General features: G+C 41.0%; 5 protein-coding genes across 5 annotated transcripts; all 5 read left to right on the forward strand.

Annotated features, from left to right (window-relative positions):
* The first annotated feature begins 909 nt into the window (after window positions 1–909).
* LOC133080840 (keratin, high-sulfur matrix protein, B2A-like) lies at window positions 910–1,326 on the forward strand. Its single transcript, XM_061176933.1, has one exon. The coding sequence runs from the start codon at window positions 910–912 to the stop codon at window positions 1,324–1,326; it is 417 nt and encodes a 138-aa protein (XP_061032916.1).
* A 3,154-nt stretch (window positions 1,327–4,480) lies between these two features.
* On the forward strand, window positions 4,481–4,897 carry LOC133080841 (keratin, high-sulfur matrix protein, B2A-like). Its single transcript, XM_061176934.1, has one exon. It carries the CDS (start codon window positions 4,481–4,483, stop codon window positions 4,895–4,897), a length of 417 nt encoding a protein of 138 aa, XP_061032917.1.
* Window positions 4,898–8,052: 3,155 nt separating this feature from the next.
* LOC133079830 (keratin, high-sulfur matrix protein, B2A-like) lies at window positions 8,053–8,472 on the forward strand. The gene has a single exon (XM_061175513.1). It carries the CDS (start codon window positions 8,053–8,055, stop codon window positions 8,470–8,472), a length of 420 nt encoding a protein of 139 aa, XP_061031496.1.
* Window positions 8,473–11,633: 3,161 nt separating this feature from the next.
* On the forward strand, window positions 11,634–12,065 carry LOC133079828 (keratin-associated protein 9-3-like). The gene has a single exon (XM_061175511.1). The coding sequence runs from the start codon at window positions 11,634–11,636 to the stop codon at window positions 12,063–12,065; it is 432 nt and encodes a 143-aa protein (XP_061031494.1).
* A 3,155-nt stretch (window positions 12,066–15,220) lies between these two features.
* On the forward strand, window positions 15,221–15,652 carry LOC133079829 (keratin-associated protein 9-3-like). The gene has a single exon (XM_061175512.1). The coding sequence runs from the start codon at window positions 15,221–15,223 to the stop codon at window positions 15,650–15,652; it is 432 nt and encodes a 143-aa protein (XP_061031495.1).
* The last annotated feature ends 1,549 nt before the right edge of the window (window positions 15,653–17,201 follow it).

Below are 17,201 nucleotides of genomic sequence, written 5' to 3' on the forward strand. Positions count from 1 at the left end.
TTTAAATAAATAGGTATAGGAGACCCCAACTTTACTAAGCAAGACAATATATGTGTACATACACTGGTGTATGTTTGCACAAGCAGGGAGAAATGTGTCAAAGTACGTGCACCAAAAGTATTAATATTGATTATCTCTGAAGTACTAGTCTTGGAAGGGATGTGTATGTTTTGGGGAAAGGAGGAAGAACATTAAATTTTCTTTATATGCCTGCCTACTGTTTGACTTCTTAAAATGTGTATTTATTATTAGCATATGATTTTTAATTTAGTAGAGTCAGGAAACAATCCACAAGAAAAGTCATTAAGGGTTTCAGTTGGGAATATGTACATTGATAACAAAAATACTTGTTCGAGTTCTGAGGATCCTGTAACTTGCACAAACGGAACACAGAAAAGCATACTTCTTCTGATGTTGATGAATCAGGTGATAGCTCACGTTTTGATGACACTAATGGTAGCCATTCCAAGTCAAGACGAATTGTTTACGAGATCATGGTCCTTAATTGAATGACCAGTTAGGAAGAGAATGTTCAGTTTAGATAAACTCTGCCTCAAGGTTGTCAAAGGACATTTATGACAAAGCAAGCCAGGGCAATGGTTGGCCCAAGTCTAGACTATCATGTGGCTTCCATAATGAGCCTTGGCTTGATCCAAAGGGCAAAGAAGAAACATAATGAGATTTAATTGAACAATGACCCAAGCAGTCCATTGAAAATGCTATTTATAACCTTAACAACTCAGGTATTAGCCAGTCAGAGACTGACTTCGCAATGGTATCAAGGAAAAATGCTAAATGTTAGGGAAATACACGGCTCTACAGGATATATAAAAGGCCAGACGTGGAAAGTGCGGCCAAAACTCGGAAACTTCTCTTAACAAGTCAACTCTCAACCTAACTCCTGACACCATGGCCTGCTGTTCCACTAGCTTCTGTGGATTTCCCATCTGTTCCACTGGTGGGACCTGTGGCTCCAGCTGCTGTCAGCCAACCTGCTGCCAAACCAGGTGTTGCCAGCCAACCTTCTGCCAGACCAGTGGCTGTGAGACTGGCTGTGGCATTGCTGGTAGCATTGGCTGTGGCCAGGAGGGAGGCAGTGGAGCTGTGAGCTGCCGCACCAGGTGGTGCCGACCTGACTGCCGCGTGGAGGGCACCTGCCTGCCTCCCTGCTGTGTGGTGAGCTGCACCCCCCCGTGCTGCTGCCAGCTGCACCATGCCCAGACCTCCTGCTGCCGCCCATCCTACTGTGGACGGTCCTGCTGCCGCCTAGCCTGCTGCTGCCAGCCCACCTGCTGTGAGCCCACTTGCTGGCAGCCCACCTGCTAAAAGCCAGGTTGCTGATTTTCAACTTGAAAGTTCAACTTCCAACTCAATCCATGAAGCAATTATCTCTTCAACCACCCCTGGACACTAACAAGTTCTTGAACTTTAATTGACTTTTTCTGAGGGGTTACCAAATATTGGGACTTCATAGACTTATCTGATTCCATTCAACACTAGAAAGATCTTGATCTCTCCACTAAGGCCACCAAAATACAAATTGGACCCAAGAAATGGGAAAGCAAGTTTGCCTTGGGATTGACCTTCAGCGAGCCTCCTCTCCACAGCTCAATGCTGCCAAAGCTGAGGAAGAACCATCTGTCCTTCTCAGACACATTCACCTCCTAAACTCCACCGTCTTGCAACTTTCACTTCCTATGAGAGGGGAATAATATAGCAAGGTCTAAAAAATTATACATATTTGGTACGGCAAACATATCTCTTTTTCTTCATTGAGTGTCGCCAAAAAGATTCTAATCTGACTTTGATATCCCGTGGTACTCTTCTTATACCATGTTAGGATATATGATCAAATCCAGGGGAGGTTAATCCCCATAAAGAGCACAAACTAAAAATATCTGAGGGTTTACTGAGGGAAAGGTATTCCATGCTCATGGCTGGAAGAATTACTATTGTTAAAATGTCCACACTACTTAAAGTAATCTACAGATTCAATGCAATCCTTATCAAAATTCCAATGGCATTTTCCAGGATATAACAAACAATCCTAAAATTTGTATGGAACCACAAAAGGCCCTGAATAGCCAAAGCAATCTTGAGAAAGAAGAACAAAGCTGGAGGCATCTCATGCTCTGATTCCAAACTACACTACAAAGCTACAGTAATCAAAACAGCATGGTACTGACCTAAAAGCAGACATATAGACAAATATGGAATAGAATAGAGAGCCCAGAATTAACCCTCACATATGTGGTCAAAAGATCTTCAACAGAGGTGCCAAGACCATTCAATAGGAAAGGGCAATCTTGTCAACAAATGGTGTTGGGAAAACCAGATGTCCACATGCAAAAAAATGAAGTTGGACCCTTATCTCAAAACGTCTACAAAAGTTAACTCAAAATAGATCAAAGGCTTACATATAAAAGCGAAAACTATAAAACTCGTTAAAGAAAACACAGAGGAAAATCTTCATGATATTGGATTTGGTAATGATGTCTTGGATATGACACCAAAAGAATAGACAATGAAAGTTAAGAAACAGGCAAACTGAACTACATCAAAATTAAAAACTTCTCTGCATCAAAGGACACAACAAAATGAAAAGGCAATCTACTGTATGGGAGAAGGTATTTGTAAATCGTATATGTGATGAGGGGTTAATATTCCACAATATATAAAGAACTCCTACAACTCAACAACAAAACAAGAACAACAACAACAACAAAAAACTGGGCAAAGGACATGAATGGACATATCCCCAAAGAAGATATACAAATGGCCCAAAAACACATGAAAAGATGCTCAGTATCACTGATCATTAGGAAAGTGCAGACCAAAACCAGTGACATACCACCTCACATCCATTTGAATGGCTACTCTCAAAAAACTCAAAGTGTTGGCAAGGACGTGGAAAACTTGGAACCCCTGTGCACTGCTGGTGTGACTGTAAAATGATACGCCCACTATGGGAAACCGTATGGCAGTTACTCAAAAAATCAAAACTAGAATTACCATATGATCCAGCAGTTCTACTCCTAGGTGTATACCCGAAAGAATTGACAGCATGGTCTGGAAGAGATATTTGTACACCCATGTTCCTGGCAGCACTAATTGCAAATAGCTAAAAGGGGGAAGCAACCCAAGTGTCATCGAGGGATGAATGGATAAACAAATGGTGGAACAAGCATACAATGGAATCCTATTCAGCCTTAAAAAGGAAGGAAATTCTGTCATATTCTACAATGTGGATGAATCTCGAGGACATTACGCTGAGTGAAATAAGCCAGTCACAAAAAGATAAATACTGTATGATTCAACTTACATGAGGTACAAAGAGCAGTCAAATTCATCAAAACACACATTAGAATGATGACTGCCAAGAGCTTGGGGAGGGGAGAATGGGAGAGTGGTTGTTTGATGGATATAGAGTTTCAGTTGCGTAAGACAAAAAGAGTTCTGGAGATTGATTGCACAACAATGTGAATATGCTTAACACTAGTGAACTGTACACTTAAAAATGGTTAAGATGGTAAATTTTATGTTATGTGTATTTTATTACAATTAAAAATTTTTTAAATAAATAGGTATAGGAGACCCCAACTTTACTAAGCAAGACAATATATGTGTACATACACTGGTGTATGTTTGCACAAGCAGGGAGAAATGTGTCAAAGTACGTGCACCAAAAGTATTAATATTGATTATCTCTGAAGTACTAGTCTTGGAAGGGATGTGTATGTTTTGGGGAAAGGAGGAAGAACATTAAATTTTCTTTATATGCCTGCCTACTGTTTGACTTCTTAAAATGTGTATTTATTATTAGCATATGATTTTTAATTTAGTAGAGTCAGGAAACAATCCACAAGAAAAGTCATTAAGGGTTTCAGTTGGGAATATGTACATTGATAACAAAAATACTTGTTCGAGTTCTGAGGATCCTGTAACTTGCACAAACGGAACACAGAAAAGCATACTTCTTCTGATGTTGATGAATCAGGTGATAGCTCACGTTTTGATGACACTAATGGTAGCCATTCCAAGTCAAGACGAATTGTTTACGAGATCATGGTCCTTAATTGAATGACCAGTTAGGAAGAGAATGTTCAGTTTAGATAAACTCTGCCTCAAGGTTGTCAAAGGACATTTATGACAAAGCAAGCCAGGGCAATGGTTGGCCCAAGTCTAGACTATCATGTGGCTTCCATAATGAGCCTTGGCTTGATCCAAAGGGCAAAGAAGAAACATAATGAGATTTAATTGAACAATGACCCAAGCAGTCCATTGAAAATGCTATTTATAACCTTAACAACTCAGGTATTAGCCAGTCAGAGACTGACTTCGCAATGGTATCAAGGAAAAATGCTAAATGTTAGGGAAATACACGGCTCTACAGGATATATAAAAGGCCAGACGTGGAAAGTGCGGCCAAAACTCAGAAACTTCTCTTAACAAGTCAACTCTCAACCTAACTCCTGACACCATGGCCTGCTGTTCCACTAGCTTCTGTGGATTTCCCATCTGTTCCACTGGGGGGACCTGTGGCTCCAGCTGCTGTCAGCCAACCTGCTGCCAAACCAGGTGTTGCCAGCCAACCTTCTGCCAGACCAGTGGCTGTGAGACTGGCTGTGGCATTGCTGGTAGCATTGGCTGTGGCCAGGAGGGAGGCAGTGGAGCTGTGAGCTGCCGCACCAGGTGGTGCCGACCTGACTGCCGCGTGGAGGGCACCTGCCTGCCTCCCTGCTGTGTGGTGAGCTGCACCCCCCCGTGCTGCTGCCAGCTGCACCATGCCCAGACCTCCTGCTGCCGCCCATCCTACTGTGGACGGTCCTGCTGCCGCCTAGCCTGCTGCTGCCAGCCCACCTGCTGTGAGCCCACTTGCTGGCAGCCCACCTGCTAAAAGCCAGGTTGCTGATTTTCAACTTGAAAGTTCAACTTCCAACTCAATCCATGAAGCAATTATCTCTTCAACCACCCCTGGACACTAACAAGTTCTTGAACTTTAATTGACTTTTTCTGAGGGGTTACCAAATATTGGGACTTCATAGACTTATCTGATTCCATTCAACACTAGAAAGATCTTGATCTCTCCACTAAGGCCACCAAAATACAAATTGGACCCAAGAAATGGGAAAGCAAGTTTGCCTTGGGATTGACCTTCAGCGAGCCTCCTCTCCACAGCTCAATGCTGCCAAAGCTGAGGAAGAACCATCTGTCCTTCTCAGACACATTCACCTCCTAAACTCCACCGTCTTGCAACTTTCACTTCCTATGAGAGGGGAATAATATAGCAAGGTCTAAAAAATTATACATATTTGGTACGGCAAACATATCTCTTTTTCTTCATTGAGTGTCGCCAAAAAGATTCTAATCTGACTTTGATATCCCGTGGTACTCTTCTTATACCATGTTAGGATATATGATCAAATCCAGGGGAGGTTAATCCCCATAAAGAGCACAAACTAAAAATATCTGAGGGTTTACTGAGGGAAAGGTATTCCATGCTCATGGCTGGAAGAATTACTATTGTTAAAATGTCCATACCACCAAAGTAATCTACAGATTCAATGCAATCCTTATCAAAATTCCAATGGCATTTTCCAGGATATAACAAACAATCCTAAAATTTGTATGGAACCACAAAAGGCCCTGAATAGCCAAAGCAATCTTGAGAAAGAAGAACAAAGCTGGAGGCATCTCATGCTCTGATTCCAAACTACGCTACAAAGCTACAGTAATCAAAACAGCATGGTACTGACCTAAAAGCAGACATATAGACAAATATGGAATAGAATAGAGAGCCCAGAATTAAGCCTCACATATGTGGTCAAAAGATCTTCAACAGAGGTGCCAAGACCATTCAATAGGAAAGGGCAATCTTGTCAACAAATGGTGTTGGGAAAACCAGATGTCCACATGCAAAAAAATGAAGTTGGACCCTTATCTCAAAACGTCTACAAAAGTTAACTCAAAATAGATCAAAGGCTTACATATAAAAGCGAAAACTATAAAACTCGTCAAAGAAAACACAGAGGAAAATCTTCATGATATTGGATTTGGTAATGATGTCTTGGATATGACACCAAAAGAATAGACAATGAAAGTTAAGAAACAGGCAAACTGAACTACATCAAAATTAAAAACTTCTCTGCATCAAAGGACACAACAAAATGAAAAGGCAATCTACTGTATGGAAGAAGGTATTTGCAAATCGTATATCTGATGAGGGGTTAATATTCCACAATATATAAAGAACTCCTACAACTCAACAACAAAACAAGAACAACAACAACAACAAAAAACTGGGCAAAGGACATGAATGGACATATCTCCGAAGTAGATATACAAATGGCCCAAAAACACATGAAAAGATGCTCAGTATCACTGATCATTAGGAAAGTGCAGACCAAAACCACAGTGACATACCACCTCACATCCATTTGAATGGCTACTCTCAAAAAACTCAAAGTGTTGGCAAGGACGTGGAAAACTTGGAACCCCTGTGCACTGCTAGTGTGACTGTAAAATGATACGCCCACTATGGGAAACCGTATGGCAGTTACTCAAAAAATCAAAACTAGAATTACCATATGATCCAGCAGTTCTACTCCTAGGTATATACCCGAAAGAATTGACAGCATGGTCTGGAAGAGATATTTGTACACCCATGTTCCTGGCAGCACTAATTGCAAATAGCTAAAAGGGGGAAGCAACCCAAGTGTCATCGAGGGATGAATGGATAAACAAATGGTGGAACAAGCATACAATGGAATCCTCTTCAGCCTTAAAAAGGAAGGAAATTCTGTCATATTCTACAATGTGGATGAATCTCGAGGACATTACGCTGAGTGAAATAAGCCAGTCACAAAAAGATAAATACTGTATGATTCAACTTACATGAGGTACAAAGAGCAGTCAAATTCATCAAAACACACATTAGAATGATGACTGCCAAGAGCTTGGGGAGGGGAGAATGGGAGAGTGGTTGTTTGATGGATATAGAGTTTCAGTTGCGTAAGACAAAAAGAGTTCTGGAGATTGATTGCACAACAATGTGAATATGCTTAACACTAGTGAACTGTACACTTAAAAATGGTTAAGATGGTAAATTTTATGTTATGTGTATTTTATTACAATTAAAAATTTTTTAAATAAATAGGTATAGGAGACCCCAACTTTACTAAGCAAGACAATATATGTGTACATACACTGGTGTATGTTTGCACAAGCAGGGAGAAATGTGTCAAAGTACGTGCACCAAAAGTATTAATATTGATTATCTCTGAAGTACTAGTCTTGGAAGGGATGTGTATGTTTTGGGGAAAGGAGGAAGAACATTAAATTTTCTTTATATGCCTGCCTACTGTTTGACTTCTTAAAATGTGTATTTATTATTAGCATATGATTTTTAATTTAGTAGAGTCAGGAAACAATCCACAAGAAAAGTCATTAAGGGTTTCAGTTGGGAATATGTACATTGATAACAAAAATACTTGTTCGAGTTCTGAGGATCCTGTAACTTGCACAAATGGAACACAGAAAAGCATACTTCTTCTGATGTTGATGAATCAGGTGATAGCTCCCGTTTTGATGACACTAATGGTAGCCATTCCAAGTCAAGACGAATTGTTTACGAGATCATGGTCCTTAATTGAATGACCAGTTAGGAAGAGAATGTTCAGTTTAGATAAACTCTGCCTCAAGGTTGTCAAAGGACATTTATGACAAAGCAAGCCAGGGCAATGGTTGGCCCAAGTCTAGACTATCATGTGGCTTCCATAATGAGCCTTGGCTTGATCCAAAGGGCAAAGAAGAAACATAATGAGATTTAATTGAACAATGACCCAAGCAGTCCATTGAAAATGCTATTTATAACCTTAACAACTCAGGTATTAGCCAGTCAGAGACTGACTTCGCAATGGTATCAAGGAAAAATGCTAAATGTTAGGGAAATACACGGCCCTACAGGATATATAAAAGGCCAGACGTGGAAAGTGCGGCCAAAACTCAGAAACGTCTCTTAACAAGTCAACTCTCAACCTAACTCCTGACACCATGGCCTGCTGTTCCACTAGCTTCTGTGGATTTCCCATCTGTTCCACTGGTGGGACCTGTGGCTCCAGCTGCTGTCAGCCAACCTGCTGCCAAACCAGGTGTTGCCAGCCAACCTTCTGCTGCCAGACCAGTGGCTGTGAGACTGGCTGTGGCATTGCTGGTAGCATTGGCTGTGGCCAGGAGGGAGGCAGTGGAGCTGTGAGCTGCCGCACCAGGTGGTGCCGACCTGACTGCCGCGTGGAGGGCACCTGCCTGCCTCCCTGCTGTGTGGTGAGCTGCACCCCCCCGTGCTGCTGCCAGCTGCACCATGCCCAGACCTCCTGCTGCCGCCCATCCTACTGTGGACGGTCCTGCTGCCGCCTAGCCTGCTGCTGCCAGCCCACCTGCTGTGAGCCCACTTGCTGGCAGCCCACCTGCTAAAAGCCAGGTTGCTGATTTTCAACTTGAAAGTTCAACTTCCAGCTCAATCCATGAAGCAATTATCTCTTCAACCACCCCTGGACACTAACAAGTTCTTGAACTTTAATTGACTTTTTCTGAGGGGTTACCAAATATTGGGACTTCATAGACTTATCTGATTCCATTCAACACTAGAAAGATCTTGATCTCTCCACTAAGGCCACCAAAATACAAATTGGACCCAAGAAATGGGAAAGCAAGTTTGCCTTGGGATTGACCTTCAGCGAGCCTCCTCTCCACAGCTCAATGCTGCCAAAGCTGAGGAAGAACCATCTGTCCTTCTCAGACACATTCACCTCCTAAACTCCACCGTCTTGCAACTTTCACTTCCTATGAGAGGGGAATAATATAGCAAGGTCTAATAAATTATACATATTTGGTACGGCAAACATATCTCTTTTTCTTCATTGAGTGTCGCCAAAAAGATTCTAATCTGATTTTGATATCCCGTGGTACTCTTCTTATACCATGTTAGGATATATGATCAAATCCAGGCGAGGGTAATCCCCATAAAGAGCACAAACTAAAAATATCTGAGGGTTTACTGAGGGAAAGGTATTCCATGCTCATGGCTGGAAGAATTACTACTGTTAAAATATCCATACTACCTAAAGTAATCTACAGATTCAATGCAATCCTTATCAAAATTCCAATGGCATTTTCCAGGATATAACAAACAATCCTAAAATTTGTATGGAACCACAAAAGGCCCTGAATAGCCAAAGCAATCTTGAGAAAGAAGAACAAAGCTGGAGGCATCTCATGCTCTGATTCCAAACTACACTACAAAGCTACAGTAATCAAAACAGCATGGTACTGACCTAAAAGCAGACATATAGACAAATATGGAATAGAATAGAGAGCCCAGAATTAACCCTCACATATGTGGTCAAAAGATCTTCAACAGAGGTGCCAAGACCATTCAATAGGAAAGGGCAATCTTGTCAACAAATGGTGTTGGGAAAACCAGATGTCCACTCCACATACAAAAAAAAGAAGTTGGACCCTTATCTCAAAATGTCTACAAAAGTTAACTCAAAATAGATCAAAGGCTTACATATAAAAGCGAAAACTATAAAACTCGTCAAAGAAAACACAGAGGAAAATCTTCATGATATTGGATTTGGTAATGATGTCTTGGATATGACACCAAAAGAATAGACAATGAAAGTTAAGAAACAGGCAAACTGAACTACATCAAAATTAAAAACTTCTCTGCATCAAAGGACACAACAAAATGAAAAGGCAATCTACTGTATGGGAGAAGGTATTTGCAAATCGTATATCTGATGAGGGGTTAATATTCCACAATATATAAAGAACTCCTACAACTCAACAACAAAACAAGAACAACAACAACAACAAAAAACTGGGCAAAGGACATGAATGGACATATCTCCGAAGTAGATATACAAATGGCCAAAAAACACATGAAAAGATGCTCAGTATCACTGATCATTAGGAAAGTGCAGACCAAAACCACAGTGACATAGCACCTCACATCCATTTGAATGGCTACTCTCAAAAAACTCAAAGTGTTGGCAAGGACGTGGAAAACTTGGAACCCCTGTGCACTGCTGGTGTGACTGTAAAATGATACGCCCACTATGGGAAACCGTATGGCAGTTACTCAAAAAATCAAAACTAGAATTACCATATGATCCAGCAGTTCTACTCCTAGGTATATACCCGAAAGAATTGACAGCATGGTCTGGAAGAGATATTTGTACACCCATGTTCCTGGCAGCACTAATTGCAAATAGCTAAAAGGGGGAAGCAACCCAAGTGTCATCGAGGGATGAATGGATAAACAAATGGTGGAACAAGCATACAATGGAATCCTATTCAGCCTTAAAAAGGAAGGAAATTCTGTCATATTCTACAATGTGGATGAATCTCGAGGACATTACGCTGAGTGAAATAAGCCAGTCACAAAAAGATAAATACTGTATGATTCAACTTACATGAGGTACAAAGAGCAGTCAAATTCATCAAAACACACATTAGAATGATGACTGCCAAGAGCTTGGGGAGGGGAGAATGGGAGAGTGGTTGTTTGATGGATATAGAGTTTCAGTTGCGTAAGACAAAAAGAGTTCTGGAGATTGATTGCACAACAATGTGAATATGCTTAACACTAGTGAACTGTACACTTAAAAATGGTTAAGATGGTAAATTTTATGTTATGTGTATTTTATTACAATTAAAAATTTTTTAAATAAATAGGTATAGGAGACCCCAACTTTACTAAGCAAGACAATATATGTGTACATACACTGGTGTATGTTTGCACAAGCAGGGAGAAATGTGTCAAAGTACGTGCACCAAAAGTATTAATATTGATTATCTCTGAAGTACTAGTCTTGGAAGGGATGTGTATGTTTTGGGGAAAGGAGGAAGAACATTAACTTTTCTTTATATGCCTGCCTACTGTTTGACTTCTTAAAACGTGTATTTATTGCTAGCATATGATTTTTAATTTAGTAGAGTCAGGAAACAATCCACAAGAAAAGTCATTAAGGGTTTCAGTTGGGAATATGTACATTGATAACAAAAATACTTGTTCGAGTTCTGAGGATCCTGTAACTTGCACAAACGGAACACAGAAAAGCATACTTCTTCTGATGTTGATGAATCAGGTGATAGCTCACGTTTTGATGACACTAATGGTAGCCATTCCAAGTCAAGACGAATTGTTTACGAGATCATGGTCCTTAATTGAATGACCAGTTAGGAAGAGAATGTTCAGTTTAGATAAACTCTGCCTCAAGGTTGTCAAAGGACATTTATGACAAAGCAAGCCAGGGCAATGGTTGGCCCAAGTCTAGACTATCATGTGGCTTCCATAATGAGCCTTGGCTTGATCCAAAGGGCAAAGAAGAAACATAATGAGATTTAATTGAACAATGACCCAAGCAGTCCATTGAAAATGCTATTTATAACCTTAACAACTCAGGTATTAGCCAGTCAGAGACTGACTTCGCAATGGTATCAAGGAAAAATGCTAAATGTTAGGGAAATACACGGCTCTACAGGATATATAAAAGGCCAGACGTGGAAAGTGCGGCCAAAACTCAGAAACTTCTCTTAACAAGTCAACTCTCAACCTAACTCCTGACACCATGGCCTGCTGTTCCACTAGCTTCTGTGGATTTCCCATCTGTTCCACTGGTGGGACCTGTGGCTCCAGCTGCTGTCAGCCAACCTGCTGCCAAACCAGGTGTTGCCAGCCAACCTTCTGCCAGACCAACTGCTGCCAGACCAGTGGCTGTGAGACTGGCTGTGGCATTGCTGGTAGCATTGGCTGTGGCCAGGAGGGAGGCAGTGGAGCTGTGAGCTGCCGCACCAGGTGGTGCCGACCTGACTGCCGCGTGGAGGGCACCTGCCTGCCTCCCTGCTGTGTGGTGAGCTGCACCCCCCCGTGCTGCTGCCAGCTGCACCATGCCCAGACCTCCTGCTGCCGCCCATCCTACTGTGGACGGTCCTGCTGCCGCCTAGCCTGCTGCTGCCAGCCCACCTGCTGTGAGCCCACTTGCTGGCAGCCCACCTGCTAAAAGCCAGGTTGCTGATTTTCAACTTGAAAGTTCAACTTCCAACTCAATCCATGAAGCAATTATCTCTTCAACCACCCCTGGACACTAACAAGTTCTTGAACTTTAATTGACTTTTTCTGAGGGGTTACCAAATATTGGGACTTCATAGACTTATCTGATTCCATTCAACACTAGAAAGATCTTGATCTCTCCACTAAGGCCACCAAAATACAAATTGGACCCAAGAAATGGGAAAGCAAGTTTGCCTTGGGATTGACCTTCAGCGAGCCTCCTCTCCACAGCTCAATGCTGCCAAAGCTGAGGAAGAACCATCTGTCCTTCTCAGACACATTCACCTCCTAAACTCCACCGTCTTGCAACTTTCACTTCCTATGAGAGGGGAATAATATAGCAAGGTCTAATAAATTATACATATTTGGTACGGCAAACATATCTCTTTTTCTTCATTGAGTGTCACCAAAAAGATTCTAATCTGACTTTGATATCCCGTGGTACTCTTCTTATACCATGTTAGGATATATGATCAAATCCAGGGGAGGTTAATCCCCATAAAGAGCACAAACTAAAAATATCTGAGGGTTTACTGAGGGAAAGGTATTCCATGCTCATGGCTGGAAGAATTACTATTGTTAAAATGTCCATACCACCAAAGTAATCTACAGATTCAATGCAATCCTTATCAAAATTCCAATGGCATTTTCCAGGATATAACAAACAATCCTAAAATTTGTATGGAACCACAAAAGGCCCTGAATAGCCAAAGCAATCTTGAGAAAGAAGAACAAAGCTGGAGGCATCTCATGCTCTGATTTCAAACTACGCTACAAAGCTACAGTAATCAAAACAGCATGGTACTGACCTAAAAGCAAACATATAGACAAATACGGAATAGAATAGAGAGCCCAGAATTAACCCTCACATATGTGGTCAAAAGATCTTCAACAGAGGTGCCAAGACCATTCAATAGGATAGGGCAATCTTGTCAACAAATGGTGTTGGGAAAACCAGATGTCCACATGCAAAAAAATGAAGTTGGACCCTTATCTCAAAACGTCTACAAAAGTTAACTCAAAATAGATCAAAGGCTTACATATAAAAGCGAAAACTATAAAACTCGTTAAATAAAACACAGAGGAAAATCTTCATGATATTGGATTTGGTAATGATGTCTTGGATATGACACCAAAAGAATAGACAATGAAAGTTAAGAAACAGGCAAACTGAACTACATCAAAATTAAAAACTTCTCTGCATCAAAGGACACAACAAAATGAAAAGGTAATCTACTGTATGGGAGAAGGTATTTGCAAATCGTATATCTGATGAGGGGTTAATATTCCACAATATATAAAGAACTCCTACAACTCAACAACAAAACAAGAACAACAACAACAACAAAAAACTGGGCAAAGGACATGAATGGACATATCTCCGAAGTAGATATACAAATGGCCCAAAAACACATGAAAAGATGCTCAGTATCACTGATCATTAGGAAAGTGCAGACCAAAACCACAGTGACATACCACCTCACATCCATTTGAATGGCTACTCTCAAAAAACTCAAAGTGTTGGCAAGGACGTGGAAAACTTGGAACCCCTGTGCACTGCTGGTGTGACTGTAAAACGATACGCCCACTATGGGAAACCGTATGGCAGTTACTCAAAAAATCAAAAATAGAATTACCATATGATCCAGCAGTTCTACTCCTAGGTATATACCCGAAAGAATTGACAGCATGGTCTGGAAGAGATATTTGTACACCCATGTTCCTGGCAGCACTAATTGCAAATAGCTAAAAGGGGGAAGCAACCCAAGTGTCATCGAGGGATGAATGGATAAACAAATGGTGGAACAAGCATACAATGGAATCCTCTTCAGCCTTAAAAAGGAAGGAAATTCTGTCATATTCTACAATGTGGATGAATCTCGAGGACATTACGCTGAGTGAAATAAGCCAGTCACAAAAAGATAAATACTGTATGATTCAACTTACATGAGGTACAAAGAGCAGTCAAATTCATCAAAACACACATTAGAATGATGACTGCCAAGAGCTTGGGGAGGGGAGAATGGGAGAGTGGTTGTTTGATGGATATAGAGTTTCAGTTGCGTAAGACAAAATGAGTTCTTGAGATTGATTGCACAACAATGTGAATATGCTTAACACTAGTGAACTGTACACTTAAAAATGGTTAAGATGGTAAATTTTATGTTATGTGTATTTTATTACAATTAAAAATTTTTTAAATAAATAGGTATAGGAGACCCCAACTTTACTAAGTAAGACAATAGATGTGTACATACACTGGTGTATGTTTGCACAAGCAGGGAGAAATGTGTCAAAGTACGTGCACCAAAAGTATTAATATTGATTATCTCTGAAGTACTAGTCTTGGAAGGGATGTGTATGTTTTGGGGAAAGGAGGAAGAACATTAAATTTTCTTTATATGCCTGCCTACTGTTTGACTTCTTAAAATGTGTATTTATTATTAGCATATGATTTTTAATTTAGTAGAGTCAGGAAACAATCCACAAGAAAAGTCATTAAGGGTTTCAGTTGGGAATATGTACATTGATAACAAAAATACTTGTTCGAGTTCTGAGGATCCTGTAACTTGCACAAACGGAACACAGAAAAGCATACTTCTTCTGATGTTGATGAATCAGGTGATAGCTCACGTTTTGATGACACTAATGGTAGCCATTCCAAGTCAAGACGAATTGTTTACGAGATCATGGTCCTTAATTGAATGACCAGTTAGGAAGAGAATGTTCAGTTTAGATAAACTCTGCCTCAAGGTTGTCAAAGGACATTTATGACAAAGCAAGCCAGGGCAATGGTTGGCCCAAGTCTAGACTATCATGTGGCTTCCATAATGAGCCTTGGCTTGATCCAAAGGGCAAAGAAGAAACATAATGAGATTTAATTGAACAATGACCCAAGCAGTCCATTGAAAATGCTATTTATAACCTTAACAACTCAGGTATTAGCCAGTCAGAGACTGACTTCGCAATGGTATCAAGGAAAAATGCTAAATGTTAGGGAAATACACGGCTCTACAGGATATATAAAAGGCCAGACGTGGAAAGTGCGGCCAAAACTCAGAAACTTCTCTTAACAAGTCAACTCTCAACCTAACTCCTGACACCATGGCCTGCTGTTCCACTAGCTTCTGTGGATTTCCCATCTGTTCCACTGGTGGGACCTGTGGCTCCAGCTGCTGTCAGCCAACCTGCTGCCAAACCAGGTGTTGCCAGCCAACCTTCTGCCAGACCAACTGCTGCCAGACCAGTGGCTGTGAGACTGGCTGTGGCATTGCTGGTAGCATTGGCTGTGGCCAGGAGGGAGGCAGTGGAGCTGTGAGCTGCCGCACCAGGTGGTGCCGACCTGACTGCCGCGTGGACGGCACCTGCCTGCCTCCCTGCTGTGTGGTGAGCTGCACCCCCCCGTGCTGCTGCCAGCTGCACCATGCCCAGACCTCCTGCTGCCGCCCATCCTACTGTGGACGGTCCTGCTGCCGCCTAGCCTGCTGCTGCCAGCCCACCTGCTGTGAGCCCACTTGCTGGCAGCCCACCTGCTAAAAGCCAGGTTGCTGATTTTCAACTTGAAAGTTCAACTTCCAACTCAATCCATGAAGCAATTATCTCTTCAACCACCCCTGGACACTAACAAGTTCTTGAACTTTAATTGACTTTTTCTGAGGGGTTACCAAATATTGGGACTTCATAGACTTATCTGATTCCATTCAACACTAGAAAGATCTTGATCTCTCCACTAAGGCCACCAAAATACAAATTGGACCCAAGAAATGGGAAAGCAAGTTTGCCTTGGGATTGACCTTCAGCAAGCCTCCTCTCCACAGCTCAATGCTGCCAAAGCTGAGGAAGAACCATCTGTCCTTCTCAGACACATTCACCTCCTAAACTCCACCGTCTTGCAACTTTCACTTCCTATGAGAGGGGAATAATATAGCAAGGTCTAATAAATTATACATATTTGGTACGGCAAACATATCTCTTTTTCTTCATTGAGTGTCGCCAAAAAGATTCTAATTTGACTTTGATATCCCGTGGTACTCTTCTTATACCATGTTAGGATATATGATCAAATCCAGGGGAGGTTAATCCCCATAAAGAGCACAAACTAAAAATATCTGAGGGTTTACTGAGGGAAAGGTATTCCATGCTCATGGCTGGAAGAATTACTACTGTTAAAATGTCCATACTACCTAAAGTAATCTACAGATTCAATGCAATCCTTATCAAAATTCCAATGGCATTTTCCAGGATATAACAAACAATCCTAAAATTTGTATGGAACCACAAAAGGCCCTGAATAGCCAAAGCAATCTTGAGAAAGAAGAACAAAGCTGGAGGCATCTCATGCTCTGATTCCAAACTACACTACAAAGCTACAGTAATCAAAACAGCATGGTACTGACCTAAAAGCAGACATATAGACAAATATGGAATAGAATAGAGAGCCCAGAATTAACCCTCACATATGTGGTCAAAAGATCTTCAACAGAGGTGCCAAGACCATTCAATAGGAAAGGGCAATCTTTTCAACAAATGGTGTTGGGAAAACCAGATGTCCACATACAAAAAAATGAACTTGGACCCTTATCTCAAAACGTCTACAAAAGTTAACTCAAAATAGATCAAAGGCTTACATATAAAAGCGAAAACTATAAAACTCGTCAAAGAAAACACAGAGGAAAATCTTCATGATATTGGATTTGGTAATGATTTCTTGGATATGACACCAAAAGAATAGACAATGAAAGTTAAAAAACAGGCAAACTGAACTACATCAAAATTAAAAACTTCTCTGCATCAAAGGACACAACAAAATGAAAAGGCAATCTACTGTATGGGAGAAGGTATTTGCAAATCATATATCTGATGAGGGGTTAATATTCCACAATATATAAAGAACTCCTACAACTCAACAACAAAACAAGAACAACAACAACAACAAAAAACTGGGCAAAGGACATGAATGGACATATCCCCAAAGAAGATATACAAATGGCCAAGAAACACATGAAAAGATGCTCAGTATCACTGATCATTAGGAAAGTGCAGACCAAAACCACAGTGACATACCACTTCACATCCATTTGAATGG

This window comes from Eubalaena glacialis, chromosome 19 (assembly GCF_028564815.1).
Source record: "Eubalaena glacialis isolate mEubGla1 chromosome 19, mEubGla1.1.hap2.+ XY, whole genome shotgun sequence".
Lineage (NCBI taxonomy): Eukaryota > Metazoa > Chordata > Mammalia > Artiodactyla > Balaenidae > Eubalaena > Eubalaena glacialis.